The sequence below is a fragment of the Lagopus muta genome, chromosome 1 (genome assembly GCF_023343835.1).
Source record: "Lagopus muta isolate bLagMut1 chromosome 1, bLagMut1 primary, whole genome shotgun sequence".
Lineage (NCBI taxonomy): Eukaryota > Metazoa > Chordata > Aves > Galliformes > Phasianidae > Lagopus > Lagopus muta.
The window spans coordinates 118,684,226-118,698,583 of NC_064433.1; the positions used below are offsets into that span (position 1 = coordinate 118,684,226).

The 14,358-nt window shown below is 38.9% G+C and overlaps 1 protein-coding gene across 8 annotated transcripts in view; it reads left to right on the forward strand.

The window, feature by feature from the left end:
• Nucleotides 1-13,090, forward strand: part of MAP7D2 (MAP7 domain containing 2) — a 76,898-nt gene extending 63,808 nt beyond the window's left edge. For all 8 annotated transcript variants that reach the window (XM_048932154.1, XM_048932114.1, XM_048932123.1 and 5 more), the window contains 9 exons: nt 3,031-3,263; nt 3,645-3,771; nt 5,016-5,220; nt 5,350-5,454; nt 6,687-6,740; nt 7,208-7,286; nt 8,006-8,192; nt 9,891-10,170; nt 11,457-13,090. In XM_048932154.1, coding sequence (XP_048788111.1) covers nt 3,031-3,263; nt 3,645-3,771; nt 5,016-5,220; nt 5,350-5,454; nt 6,687-6,740; nt 7,208-7,286; nt 8,006-8,192; nt 9,891-10,140 — 1,240 coding nt within the window. In that variant the 3' untranslated portion in view covers nt 10,141-10,170; nt 11,457-13,090. The remainder of the gene's footprint in view (nt 1-3,030; nt 3,264-3,644; nt 3,772-5,015; nt 5,221-5,349; nt 5,455-6,686; nt 6,741-7,207; nt 7,287-8,005; nt 8,193-9,890; nt 10,171-11,456) is intronic.
• The last annotated feature ends 1,268 nt before the right edge of the window (nt 13,091-14,358 follow it).

Below are 14,358 nucleotides of genomic sequence, written 5' to 3' on the forward strand. Positions count from 1 at the left end.
ATGCTGATCTTGCTGCTTATGGACAAAAGTGGATGTGACCTCTGACTCGCTCTGTACTCCATGTACTTTACTTTGTGTGCTTAGCTAAAGTAAGGTCTGAACTCCTCTTCTGCTATTCCTAAGACGTTCTTCTGCTGTATGGGCTACTGCTGCCTCTCTTTAATTGGAAAAAAAAAGCCATTGTAATTTAAGCACCAGTGGATCCTTAGACCCGATAGAGATTTGTGCAGTGTGTTTAGGGGTCATGATGTGAATGGCTCCTTACCAGCTGCTGCCATCAGCACGGGGATGAGAGGAGAAAGCTGAGACTTCTTGCTGGGAGGCAGAGGCTTCCTGTGCTTCTGCATCTGCCTGTGAAATCTGGTGACCAAAAGGAGCTAATGTTCAGACAGCTGATGTGCTGTCACTTTTTGGATTTTGAGGAATCTCCTTTAATTAATTAATCTTCATCATGTATGCTTCTGTATTCCTGTTGCGTATAATTGCATCCCATTCCTTTTATCCATAGGCGAAACTACTTTAAAAATCTATCTAGATCCCCGTACAAGCATGTGTCTATTTGCCTTAAAGTCAGGTTTGTCTCTTCTGATAAAAAGTAGCATCAATCTGAATACCAGTAGAATGAAAGCTTCTTCCAGTAACAATTCTACCCATGTTCAGGAATGTTAAAGATGCTAAGTTGGCAATAGGTTTAAATACAAGGGAGAAAGACAGTGCTCATTTAATAATTTCTACTCAACACTGAGTAAATGGTATAAAATTTCTGAAGGAAAAAAGATTTTTATTCCTAATGAGCATTCTCTGCTTTTAACTCTTCATGCTTCACTGCTGCTGTCCTTGTAGTAAATTGACTTTAAATGCTTCTCCCTTTTAGTTGCTTTAAAATGAGTAAAGTCATACTTGTTCTTATTGCCAAAGAGCCGTAGGAAAAAAATCTTGTAGGTCTTAAATTTCAAAGGTATTTTACTTAGTGCATCTAGCACCTTTCTTGTCCACAAGCAAGTTGTACAATGCTCTAATTCCTACGCAGTCCAGGATTCATAGCTGTCATGGCTAGATTCCTTCCTACCAGCTTCTTTAATTTGATTGTCGTGTCTTTATTAGAGAACAATTATGTCTGTGCTACTACTGAAAATGAGTCAGCCTTAGTTATGACTATTTTGCTCTTCCTGTCACAGCAAGTTAAGTAAAAAGCAACGTAGGAAATATGTGGTAAAGTCAGGAATGTGAAAGGGCCACAAGAAGGAACTATGCTTTGAAAACCTGTCTGATTGGCAAGAAGTATTCTTTGTGCCTGGAGAAGGATGAAAAAAGCTGTTGCTTTCTGTTTACATGTTATATTTTTATGAAAGGAAATTATATGATGGTGAAGCACACATGTGAGACCTATATGTATGCATATAGGTAGGGACTGTGAAATCTGTGCCTCTGCGTTTAGAAGGGCTTGGGAATCCATCTGTATCCCAAAGAGAAAACTAAAGACAGGCTAGACTAACACCACCTGATGTTACCAACTTCTCTCACCGCCAGCGAAGCCTTCACAGTAATTCAGGATGAAGGACAAATCAGGACCTCCCGATCACTGGGATGCAAGGCAGAGGTGTACCTACAGCTTAGGCAAAGGGAGGAGCAGTGTCAACAACCTGAGTTTACAGGCAGTCCCTGGGCCTGAGGGCAGAGGATACCTGAGCTGAACTTCATATTTAATTGAGTGCTGCTGTTCTGCCAGGCCACGGGCTCTGCACAGGAGCAAGAGAGTACAGGCGGTGCAGTGCTCTGCAGACTTTCCTTCTTCACAAATTGGGCACCTTTAAATGAGCGCCCTGTGTTCTGTTATCTCAGCGTCTTTTAATATGGTGGAAAAGAACCCTTTATTTTTCTGAGCTCATGAATTAAGAGAGAGTTGAAAGACTTGGGATTTTTATTGTCTGCTCTGTAATGCAAATCATGTTCCAGTTATAATAGTCTCTGTCCTCACAATACTATAATCTTAAACAAATCTTTGCACACTCATCCATTAATTTTCGACCATTGTCCATACTTTTCATGTGTGTGGTCTACCAGAGTGTGTGTACAGTCCAGAAAATATGCTGTAGTATCTGAAACTGTGTATTGTGCAGATTAAAACAGTGATAAGGAATAACACATAATTATATATTCATAAGGAAGGTTAGAACTGCTTGTGTAATGCTCTCCTTAATGTAGGATTGTTTCTTCTAATGAGACTCATATAAATCACTTTTTTCAGATCGTAATCTCTTTAACCTCCATAATATTAAGCCATGCAGCCCAGCTCTTCTAAATGTTAGAAGTATTTAGTTCTTGTTACCAGTATTATATAAATGTTTAATGGTGTTTGTGTGTGGTTTTTTGTTTCCTTGTAATCTCTTATTCACTGAAAATATTTGCACATTACCAACTGTTCTTCCCCTTTCACTGTGCCAAAACTGATTTCAGGGTTGTCACTCGATCTAAAGTACGCAGAGCCAAATGAGGGATCGGTAGCACTGCTGTTGTGCCCTGCCATCACCACTAGTGCAGCTTTGAGCCTCGAGCCTGCTGTTCTGGTGCTGATGAAAGCACCAACTGAACCAGTGGACTGGACTGTGGAATGGTTCGGTTGGTTTTGTCTCTTGTAGTGCTTGGCGGTACCTTGTTATGTGGTAATAATTGGTCGTAGTTTTGTTTTAAATGTCGAGATGGGCAGAGTAGAGAATGGCTATGGAATGGCTGTTATGAAAACAATTATTTTTTGGTTGTCCATGACTACTTTCATACAACTTGGATGATATTATTGGTCTTATTAAGTGAGTCAGTAATCATTTGAACCATTTGAACTTGCTTGCCAATTCCCTGCATTTCAGATTCTGATTGCTTACATCACGGTAGGTACACAGCAGTGTACAAAAATCCCTGATACTCGAATATAGTCAGACACAAGGAAGAAGAATGATATTTGTAAAGATGGAACTTGATTCCATGTTGTACTATGTATAAACTGTACTTTTTTTTTCCTTTATTTCTCCTCAGGACAGTTGCAAAGACTTATCCTCAGTCTCCTAAAAATGCCAAACAATATCCAGCTTCTCCTGTGAAGCATCGTGCCACTTCTAATCTCAACCAGGAAACTCCTAAAAAGAAAGCAGATAAGGAGAAAGAAAACGTCAGTCATCAAAAATCCCCAGGAGCACGCACTGAAGAAGCAGGCCAGGTGGCTTCTGAAAAGCATGTGCCTGCTGCAGGAAAGCCAGAAAGTAGTGAAGGTGAGCTTTTGTAAGAGAACACATTATGAAGTATTGTGGGCCCGTGAGGATTTCAAACAGCGATGAACTGTTTTTGTGAATCTCCTTGGCCATGGATTTATGAGAATGTGTGAAAGTACATAGCAGAAGCAGCTATTATGGTTTTTACCTGGGTTATCAGTGAAAAATGTCAGTTAATGAGAATTTGAAAATGTTGAAATGCAGGGATGCCCTCACCTATGCCATGTTCCATCTGCTGAAAATGCTGATATATGCATTTGAGAAGTGGAAGGGGCATAACAGCATGAACCAGGCTCGTTGTAGCCACTGTGCCAGTGAGTAAGCGCTGGACACTTTCACAGCTTCTTCTCCAACTTTCCATCCTTGGTCATCTTCTCTTAGGAAAGATCACAGCAGGAACAACTGATGCAGAAGAAGCTTCAAAAATTCTAGCTGAAAAAAGACGACAGGCCCGCCTCCAAAAGGAACAAGAGGAGAGGGAGAGACAGGAGCGAGAAGAACGGGAGAGGTATCTCCATTGATTTGTGAAAGTTATTAGCTAATAATATAACCTGTATCACTGAAGAAGCTTCAAAATGGCATTTTTAGAATCAATACAAGAGCTTACATTTAAATATTAATTTATTTTGTATTTGTAATTCATTAGTGTCATTGGCAGTCCTTATGACTAGGGAAGTTTGAAAATAATAATTGTGCCCCTTCAAGAAGCCTGAAGAAACTATAACCCATCCAAAGAGTTAGGTATGTCCACACTGCAGTTTGCAGTACTTTGTAAAAGTGTATGAGGTAGTTTTAGTTTTACCAGTTCACATATAAGTACCAGCATATATGCCGTAAACTGCAAGGCTTGTATTATTCAAAACATTACCCTGAAGTTTTTCTCCCTGCCCAACCCTGTCACAGGCAGGTGAGGGCTTTAGGAGTGTGGGCACACTGAAAGTTGCTGTGTCTACACAGTGAATTTCTGGCTCTGTTTCAGGAGCAAGCCTTTGGGTTGTTCTTCATATTCAGCACTAGTGGCATATGTAAACAGTTCATGGCTTCATTCCCTAATATTAAAACACTGACTGTGCATGTCTAAATTGGGACTGTGTCTGTTCTTACTGAGAATGTGGGGGGGAAAAAATCAGAAGTGTCTAAAAGCTTAGCCTGATGGAAGTATTTCCCACATCTGCAACTGCAACAATGATCAGTTGTCAAAACAGCTCTTGAATCTGATAGTGAATAAGCTGTCCCTGAATAGGCCTATGTACAGCACAGGTGGAACAGATAGACCCACTCTTTTGAGCACATTGCTGTGTTTTGTGGATTCTATTTGCTGCTACTTGTCCAATCTGTTTATCTTCAACTGAAAGAAAGCACAGAAGTATATCTTTGTTTATATATTCCAGTATTCTGGGAATTAAGTACAGAGGAAAAGCGATTTTTTAACTTTTTTATTGAAGCTTACAGGCATTATTTATATCCTATTGGAGATCACATTGGAGATTTTTGTTTTGTTTTTGTTTTCCTAAGGAAAGGTATAATTTCTATGAGGTATTTTATACAATAAGGAAAACACTGGAATAAAACTTTGATATTAACCTGAATTCTGGGCATGTTCTCAACCTCTTAGTTATATTCTTGAAATATTCATGAAAATGTGCACTGATGCATGATTACTTAATGCTCATTGTATATCATATGTACAGTAGGATTCATGCTAAACAAGAGGAAACCTTTTAAACATACCAGTATTTTTTCTTTTTGCAGGCTTGAAAGAGAAGAACAGAAGAGAAAGGCAGAAGAAGAAAGACTTCGTCTTGAAGAAGAGGCTCGTAAGAAAGAGGAGGAAAGAAGACGTGAAGAAGAAGCAGCTAGGAAAAAGGCAGAAGAGGAAGCCAAGAGGAGAGCTGAGGAAGAACAAATGCTGAAAGAAAAGCAAGAAAAAGAGCTCCAAGCCAAACTTGAGAAACAGGTATCATTTCAAACACAAATGTATATGTATACATATATTTACGTATACGTATAAATAAAGAATTTATTCTATATAGTAATTAACCTGAAATAAATAATGGACTTATTGTATTTTATGCATTCTGATTAGAGGGAAGAAGCAGAAATCAAAGCCCGTGAGGCAGCTGAGCAACTTCGTCTTGAAAGGGAGCAAATCATGCAGCAAATTGAGCAAGAAAGACTGGAGCGGAAGAAGGTGGATATTTGTGTCTCATTTAAGATAATGATTTCATTTCTTGTTTAAATATTTAACCCAGAGAGTACCTAGTAGTATCCAGAAATAATAATCTGAGGGGATTACAAACTGATATTTATGATTAATTTAGTATTTGCTTCTTGCAAGTTAGGGGGACATCTACATCAGCATTTGTAACAAAGTGGAACTGCCTAAGGCAAATGACTTTGTGCTAAGCAGTGAACAAACAAAGGATTAGCATGCACCCACAAGGTTAGACGCCTAAGACAAATAGACAATGGCACGGCAAGGCAAACGTGCATTGCCACCCAACCCAGGACATCACAGGCTCTTGAGGAACATGAGTGACTTTGTTTTAAAACTTACTCAACAGAAGTCCAGCGTTTTTAATTTAGAAAGTTAATGAGATTAACAAACAGGTTTCCTCCCACCTGGCTTGTCTCTGGTTACACTGTGCAGAGGCAGCAGGGCTGTCTACCACAGTTTTTGCACAAGGAAATGGCTGGAACTGCATAGCTTTACCTACAGCTCTGTGTCAAGAGAGAACAGCTGCAGAGCTGCTGAGCTTCTTTCTAGTTATAGAAGGTCCTTCCATATATGTTATTCTAATGTGTTATTTTTAACTGTTTACCACTGAGCTGGAAACATGTTGCTGTTGTAGATTGCAATACAGAAGCAAAATGTCTTTACATGTGAAATATTTCACGGTAGTGCAAAGAAGCAGAGCTTACTGGAAAAGCTTGTTGTTGCTGTTTTCTAATGAACAAAGAAGAAAAATAAAGGATTTTAGGGTAACACTTTGCAGAATTCCAGCAAAGAGTGATTTCAGATAGTTCATTCTACTCCTCCATTCCAAAAAAACCTGTTTTTCAAAGCAGCTGTTTGGAAATAGAAAAGGCAGCTAGATGAAAGTAATGACTGTTTTTGTTTTTTTGTTTTTAATGTCTTGTTCCAAAGCTGAGCACAACTCAAAACTGCCAACGTCTTTTTAAAATGTTTGTCTGTAAATTGCATCTAGTGAGAAGGTCATGTTTTGTACCCTGATGCTGCAAGCCAGCTTCCAGCTGTTTTCTTCTGTTACGTTAATCTTTCTCATTTATTTTCCCTTTTTGAGGACAGGTGAGGATGAGGTTGTGACAAGGCTTTTGTTGATTTTTTTTTTCTCTCCTTTATCAGTCCAGTGTTAAATGTTTTGCCTGCCTTCTCATCCTCCAATTTATTTCGATTTCTAGAGAATTGATGAAATAATGAAGAGAACAAGGAGGAGTGAAACTCCAGAAATAAAGGTATGAAATTGAGTGTGGTGTAGGATTTGTGTTGTCTTTACTTTAATAACTCACATGTGAAAATTAAACCTGAGCGTTTTCCATTATCATAGGTGTACTTAGGTACTGTTTACACCCAGCAGTGTTTGCTGCTGTGATATCTCTGCTTTGTACCAGCCAAAGAACAAGGCAGTTATTTCCAGCTAGGAAGTGATGGACAGTTAAGATTTCACTTATAGTGTAAGTTTTCTATTAAAAAACTATTCCTTCAGTTACTTCCACAGACTGTTTTCTTTTTCAAGTTAAAATATAAATAATAATAATAAAAAATCCTCTGCCTAATATTAAATGAAAAAAAATCCTCCACTGCTGTTGATGAACTTTGACCACCCTGTGGCCCTGAGCAATGCCATGCATTTTGAGCACAGTTGGTTCCATGAAGTTTACACTACTTTGTCTAATACACTTGATTTGTTACTTGACTGCAGAAGGAAGAGCCAAAACTGGAGATACCATCAACTTTGAATGTGGAAAAGCAACCAAAAGCCCTTGTTCTTAACCAGCCAGGTAAAACTAACTATATTTTTCTTACCTGTTTTCATAACTAGTTCCTTTCAGAGTTTTTCCTCAGATAGAGCACTGTGCTCTTCGGTTTTCTCTGAAAAAGATTAGCTAGGTTTGTGTCAGTCACAAATATTGGACCCTGGAGACTGAGTGAGAGTCTCAGTGAGAGACTTTGTTTTGCCACGTAAGCAGAAGAATGATTGTCCTCCATTTAGTACCTGACATAGCATTTCTATAGATGAGAAGTTCCAGTCTGCTAATTGGTTTGCCTGCCGCAACCTGCATTTGAGTTTTGTGGGCAGAATTTTCTTTGGCTCGCAAGCTTTTTATAGCATTGTTCTAAATCTCACTTGATGAAAATAAGATTTAATTTGACTTGATGAAAGCAGCATATGTAATTTAAGCATGAGTTAAAAATACATATGTATCTGCAGCATTTGTCTATAGCTTGGTTACTTCCCCAGGTGTTAAGGCTTTTAGCACATGACAAAAAAGATGGTATATCCTCTTCCTGTTTCATTAAATTCAAAAGATGGAGCATAAAGCACAATTTTAGAGAGGAAAGGAGGATTTCAAGTGTAATACAGTGAGTCAAAGATGAAACTGAGTCAGTCATTGTCAGTCTTCCTTTTTACTCTGTAATTTAAAAGCATTTCTGATGTTTGAAAAATGATTAAATAAAGATATCACTACTGTCATAATTGCTATCCTGTTTTTTATAGAGATCAATGGGCTGGCAACTTGCCTGAAAAGTAAAAGCTTAGAGAGTACTGCTTCTGTAGTACCTTCTCAAGATGTAGTTGCTAATGGACTGAAGTCAGTTCCAGGACTTGTTCAGCTGGAAGCTGTAGATGGGAAATCTAACAGCATGGAAGATTCAGCAGATGAGGTTCAGTCTATGGATGTAAGGTACTGTAACTACCAATAGAAATAGTGAAATTTATACTAGGGACATGAGCTTTCCCGTTTAGTTTGCTGGTATTCCTTCTCCCCAACCTCACAGTGTGGGGAACAATGTGGTATCAGTGGTGGTATGCTCTAAATCTGTCAAGATGCAAAGCGGTTGTTTTGGACAAGAGCCTGAACTTCCTCTCACTTTCATGTATTTAGGAGCAGGGGAACTTAAAAGTCTTCCTACTGTTCTTACTTACAGGTTCTATACAAATGTGTCCAAGCCTTTCAAATAATTCTTAAAATACAAAATGCCATACTGTGTGAAAACAGCATCTGTAGATATTGTACAGATGTAGCTACTGTATTGTTCAGATGCCACCATTTATTTTTTATTTGTCCCAAGACTGCATTGCTACGATGCACAAGCTTTTTTCTTCACGCTTATCCCTACAGAATAAAGGAAATTAGGCTTTAAAAATTGTAAGTGTTTAACTGGAATAAGTCTATGGATATCAGTAACATCCTATGTATTAAACACTGTTGCGTTTTGGTGGAAGGATCTGTGGGTAAGAAGGAAATAGGTGATTTAAGGCTGCTATGGGAAAGTTAGCTCAGAATTTTAAGCATGGAATTTTTATACTATATTTCTTGAATTAACAAGCCAAATTAACTTATTAACTTCTCACAGTGTGTAAGTATTTCAGTAAAGATGCATAAACATAAATACATGAGAAGGGCATTACCAGGACAGACCAAAAGTTCTTTTAGACCACTGTTCTGTTTTGAGCATCAATGGGAAAAAGTGGTTGGTGAGGGAACCTGAATTTAGTGCATTCCAAAACCGCACAGAAGTATTTTGTTGTGGATATTGGAAGGTGGAAGTCCACCTTGCTCTGACTAATATCTGCTGATTGACCCATTTCCCATGAGTTTATCTAACTCCTTTTTCAACCTGCTGATATTATTTGCTTCCACAACCTCATCTGACAGCAGATTCTACAGCTTAGCCCCCCTGAGGTAAATTATATTCTTTGATCTTTGTTAACCCCCATTTCTTACTAGTGTCACTGTGCATCACCAGTGTTCAGTGTTAATGGAGTTGATGCACAGTAGTTCTGCTCTCACCATATGGTCATAGAAATTGTAGCAAATTTCTCCCTCTGACTTTTCTTCTCCAAACTGAAACATGCTTGTCTTTATAGTCTCTGCAAAGCATCAGCTGGTTGCAGTGCTTCTTAAATTCTGGATTTCTGTGGCTGAAGTACGTTATAAAGTATTAAGAAGTAGATTTTTATTTAAATTGTGAAATACAAGGGCTGTAGGTATATGATTGCAGGTTTGGAACAGTAATTTGTAAGGTGCAGTTATGTGTTTAGATAATGGAAAGGTGCAGATGCTGAGCGGAGTCAGTAAATTCAGTTCAGTAAACTATTAGAAATGTGGGCTTTAGGAGATGAATGTTCATGTCGCAGAGGAACCACAAATCTTAATTTTTAAGAAATATAGATTAAGTATGATCTTTCATCCTGAACAGAGTAATTTTTTTTTAATTATTATTATTTTTTGCTTGATTTGGGACATGTTCCAGGTAAAAAGCTCACTGCACTTAGCTCTAAGGTAGTATTTCTTGAATGGTCAGAAGATAAATTTGTTGGTTAATGAAAATCTACACAGCTGTTATTCTGCATCTTCTTTTTATATATCTTTTTATAGCCCTGTTTCAAAAGAAGAACTTATCTCCATCCCTGAATATTCACCCATGAATGAACTCATGCCTGGTGTTTCTTTCGACCAAAATGGGACAAGCAATGCCAAGGCTCTTGAAGATCTCTTGGATTTCACAGGCCCACCTACTTATTCCAAGACGTCCAGTGATACTATTAGCATTGATGACTGTAACAAAAACTTGATTGAGGGATTTAACAGTCCAGGACAGGAAAATACGCTTAATTCAATCTGTTGACAGCCTCGCTTTTCGGCAGGACACATAAAGGTACAGTAGTGCAATGAATGTCTTTAGATGTGATAAATCGTGTGATTACTCATGAGCTTCCCAGAATGATACAGCAGTTCTAAACAGCAGCTTTCTAATTCTTTTCACATATGATCTCTTAGATATTTAAATGTAGCATGACTTTTTACATTTACAGCTCTTTTTAAATGGCCATCATATCATAGAATCATGGAATGGCTCGGGTTGGAAGAGACCTCAGAACCCCCCCAGCCCCTGCCATAGGCAGGGCTGCCCCCCCACCAGCTCAGGCTGCCCAGGGCCCCATCCAACCTGGCCTTGAGCGCCTCCAGGGATGGGGCACTACAGCTTCTCTGGGCAGCTGTGCCAGCGCCTTGCTGCCTTTTGACGAAAGCATTTCCCCCTCATATCTAAGCTGAATTTTCCCTCTTTCAGTTTAAAGCCATTGCCCCTTGTTTTGTCACTATCTACCTGTGTAAAAAATCATTCTCCCTCCTGTTTTGTAAGTTCCCCTCAAGTACAGGAAGGCCTTGTTGCAGCCGTCTCATCTCCAGGCTGAACAAGGCCAACTCCCTCAGCTTTTCTTCATAGGAGAGGTGCTCTAGCCCTCTGATCATCCTTGTGGCCCTCCTCTGGACCCATTCCAACAGCTTTGCATCTTTTTTGTTTTGAGGGCCCTGGATTTGGATGCAGTACTCCAGATGGGGCCTCACAAGGACAGAGTAGAGGGGGACAATCGCCTCCATCTCCCTGCTGCCACCCCTCTTTTTGGATACTGTTGGCCTTCTGGGCTGCAAGAGCACATTGCTGGATCATGACCAGCTTTTTGTCCATCAGGTCCCCCAAATTCTTCTCTGCAGGGCTGGTCTCGGAGAGTTCTTCTTTTGTATGCATTACTGAGCTATCAGCAATTGAATGTATCTGGTCAATTGAAACACTTTCTTCCTGTGCTCAGCGAGTAGTGAGCTGCTCATTTTCTTCAGTAGTAAAATACTGTTGCTATAAGTCTTTGGAGTACATTAACACAAAGAAAATGGCTAGAAGTGGAGCCAAACTAGAAAATAGCGATTATTGCAGCTGCTCACTCTTCTGCTGCTGTAGGAACTTGCAGCATAGTGTAGAAATGCTTCTGGAAAACTGAGAAACAATATGATGGGGAGGAGTAGGGGGAAGGTAAGTAAGCTTCAATGATATTTTCCAAGTGCGTTGCTGTAGTTGATTTTATTGTGTTTTCTAGACTACCAACTTGAGGTCATCTAACTTGCATAGCTGATTTGATTTTCTTCTCTTATTTTTTCAATTGACAGAGGTAGCAATCTGTGGAGGACGTATGTCTTTGTGACACTGCTGGCAGTAAAACATGAAATTGTCACTTGAAAAAGCTTCTGCAGTCCTGAACACTGGATTTCAAATAATCAGAGCTGAATAAAACTTTGTCTTCCCAGGGAATATGTTGACTAACTGGCTACTTTTGGTGGAAAACAGTGATCTAGAACCTCGATGGTTTCAGGGAAGACTGAGTATGCATTAGAATTTGAGCTTTAGCTGCTAGCGAAGCACTTATTTTTTTTCTTTTAATTTAAAATACATCTGAACACTTCACTGTGATTTTCCTTGTGCATTTAATTTTAAGATCATTCCTCCTTAATTTTATCATGTGTCCATTTAGCCATCTTTTTATTGTAAATAGCGATGAAGTTTGCCCACAGTGCACTGAAAAATACTACGCTGTACTTTGGTTCTGTGCCTATCTTCTTTTTTTTGTTTTTAATAAGGAATTATTGGCAACTTTGATGCAGGCATATAATTCAAAGCTATAGCTAAAAAGGCTTAAAACTGGATAATCACTGCGGGTGAAAGAACCTTCTTACTGACTGCGGAGTGTGGAGTTACCTTGTAATGGTGATGTTGACAGTTTTAGTCACTGGTGGCACTTACTGGTTAATATTAATAGTCCTGGAGTGATTATGAATTACGTGTTTAAAAACATACCTGTGTAACACCTGTAAACAATGCAGGCACAATGCCAAGTATAATCCCTAATATATTATAGTATAACTGTAGTAGATGCAAGTGAGTATGTCGGGGGGTCAGGTAACATGGTAACCTTTGGAGATGCAGGCACTTGGTTAATACCAGCAGGCTTTCTGTCATGTGCAGAAGTGTTTTGTCTTCCTTACAGGCTCAACAAAACAAGATACAGTCGGCAGCAAAATAATATATGAAAGTTGCAGCAGAAATACAAAGGCTGGGAGACACACAGCGAGCACTGCTAGCCTACTTAATATCCTATAAGCATCTGTATGGGAAAATCCACATCGAGCTGTATCATGTGTAGACATTATGTGCCATACGGTGTTAACTTCATTTCTGTTGGTAACCTACGATAACTATATGCTAGATGATGTGCTGCTTTGAGGACACTTTTCTCCAGTTCCTTATAAAAATAAATTACAAATACTGCTCTCTTTGGAAACTAACATCAAAAAAAGAAGTGAAAACTGGGCTTGTTTGGTTATTTTTCTTTTTACACATAGGGGAGTTCCAAGTGTATCTTGAGCTCGGTTGTAGACTCATTCTTGTGCTCCTTGAAGCCAGCAATGGGGAAGTAACCAATAGAATCACGTGCAATGTACAAAGAAAGCATTCCTACAGCAATCTGGCTGTTTATATTGGTGTACTTCAGAAAAGTAATTTCCTTTGACTGTGCAGTAAGCTGTAGCATGGTACCGTGTCTTCCAATTTAGTCCTACATTTATTTCTTAAATAAAAAAAACCAACAAAACCAAACCAAACTGTTTGTTTTGCTGTGGTGCATTGTGTTTGACAAATGTCACATGATATTTTATTATGGTGTCATTGTATAACATGTAGATTTCTTTATTTGCATGACCTGTATAGCATGTACAAAGGTGAAATACATTTTCATTTATGAATCTAACTGTTGTTTCTTAGCTTTTTTTACTCCTAGTAAGACAGATTTAAAGGCAGCTGTGTGTTAATTTATCCTGTGATGTCTTCTGAAGAAATGAGCGATAGTGAATGAAGGAGTGGTTTTCAGAGCCTTAAAATATTTCATGTTGCTTCCTTTGCCGTGCGCTGATTTGCTTTTGAGGTCTTGTCAGTACATAGGAGAAATGTAGACCATCAGCAGAAAAGCTGTAAGCTGAGGGCTTCCAGTCAGTGGCATCCTAAATGCTATCAGTGCTTGCAGCCTCAGCTTCAGCTCTCTGGGCTATTATGTGGGAAGGCAAATGAGAAAGAGAACTTGGGATCCGTGGCCATTGGAAGCTGTTCCACTGAGTGTGTGAGGTCTGTTCTGTAAGGGTGTTTGTACATCGATGTTCTCTTCAAGCTAAATGCACATACCAGTATTCAGAAAGTAACTTGCTTAGAGCTGCTATTTATAGTCTACTGAAATGTTGGGTAAAACCTTCAGCAAATACCTTTTTTTAAATCATAACTTTGAAAATTAAAAATTGTATCAAGACTGTTTTTGTTTTTGAAGTATATTAATATTTTCCATTATAACAGTTCATCGTGCTCTTATGAGCTCTGAAATCACTGATGTGACCTGTCCACTCAACTATTTACTAAGCTTAAAGGGAACGAGGTAAGTCAGTATTTATAAAGACCTTGCATTGTTTCCATTTGCTTTCACGTGTAGCCTTAAAAAAATTGGTTGAATATCTGAAGCAAGTGCTGTTTGTTGAGGGATTCATTCGCTTCCACTTTTTCTTTTAGATGATACAACTTCTCTGCATCAATACACGTTTGCTGTTGTGATTCAGCTCTGCCCAGAGAGCTTCATTTTTCATTTAGCAGTGGTCCTGAAACTGGTGAATGATTGCTGAGGATTCACACATATCCTTGGTGGAGTTTTTCTGCTGTCAAGCATTTGTGTATCACACTGTGAGAAGAAGCAAGAAAACAAACTGGGCCCACAATCCTTAAGTGGATTTTTATAAGTGGGTGAAAGGATTTTTTTTTTCCCCAGGTTACTTTTAGAAAGTGAACTGCAGACCAGGCGTGAGGGGTGGCTGAAGCAGAACTCGGAGTAACACATGAGAACTGCATTACTTCAAAAAGTTAGGTTAGCAGGTAATGTTTGCTAATAATACATAGTGCTAATGCAGCACAATGGAGTGATGCAAATGCAGCTGTCTTAAGCACCAAGAAGAATCTGACACTGCTACCATCTTTTCCCAG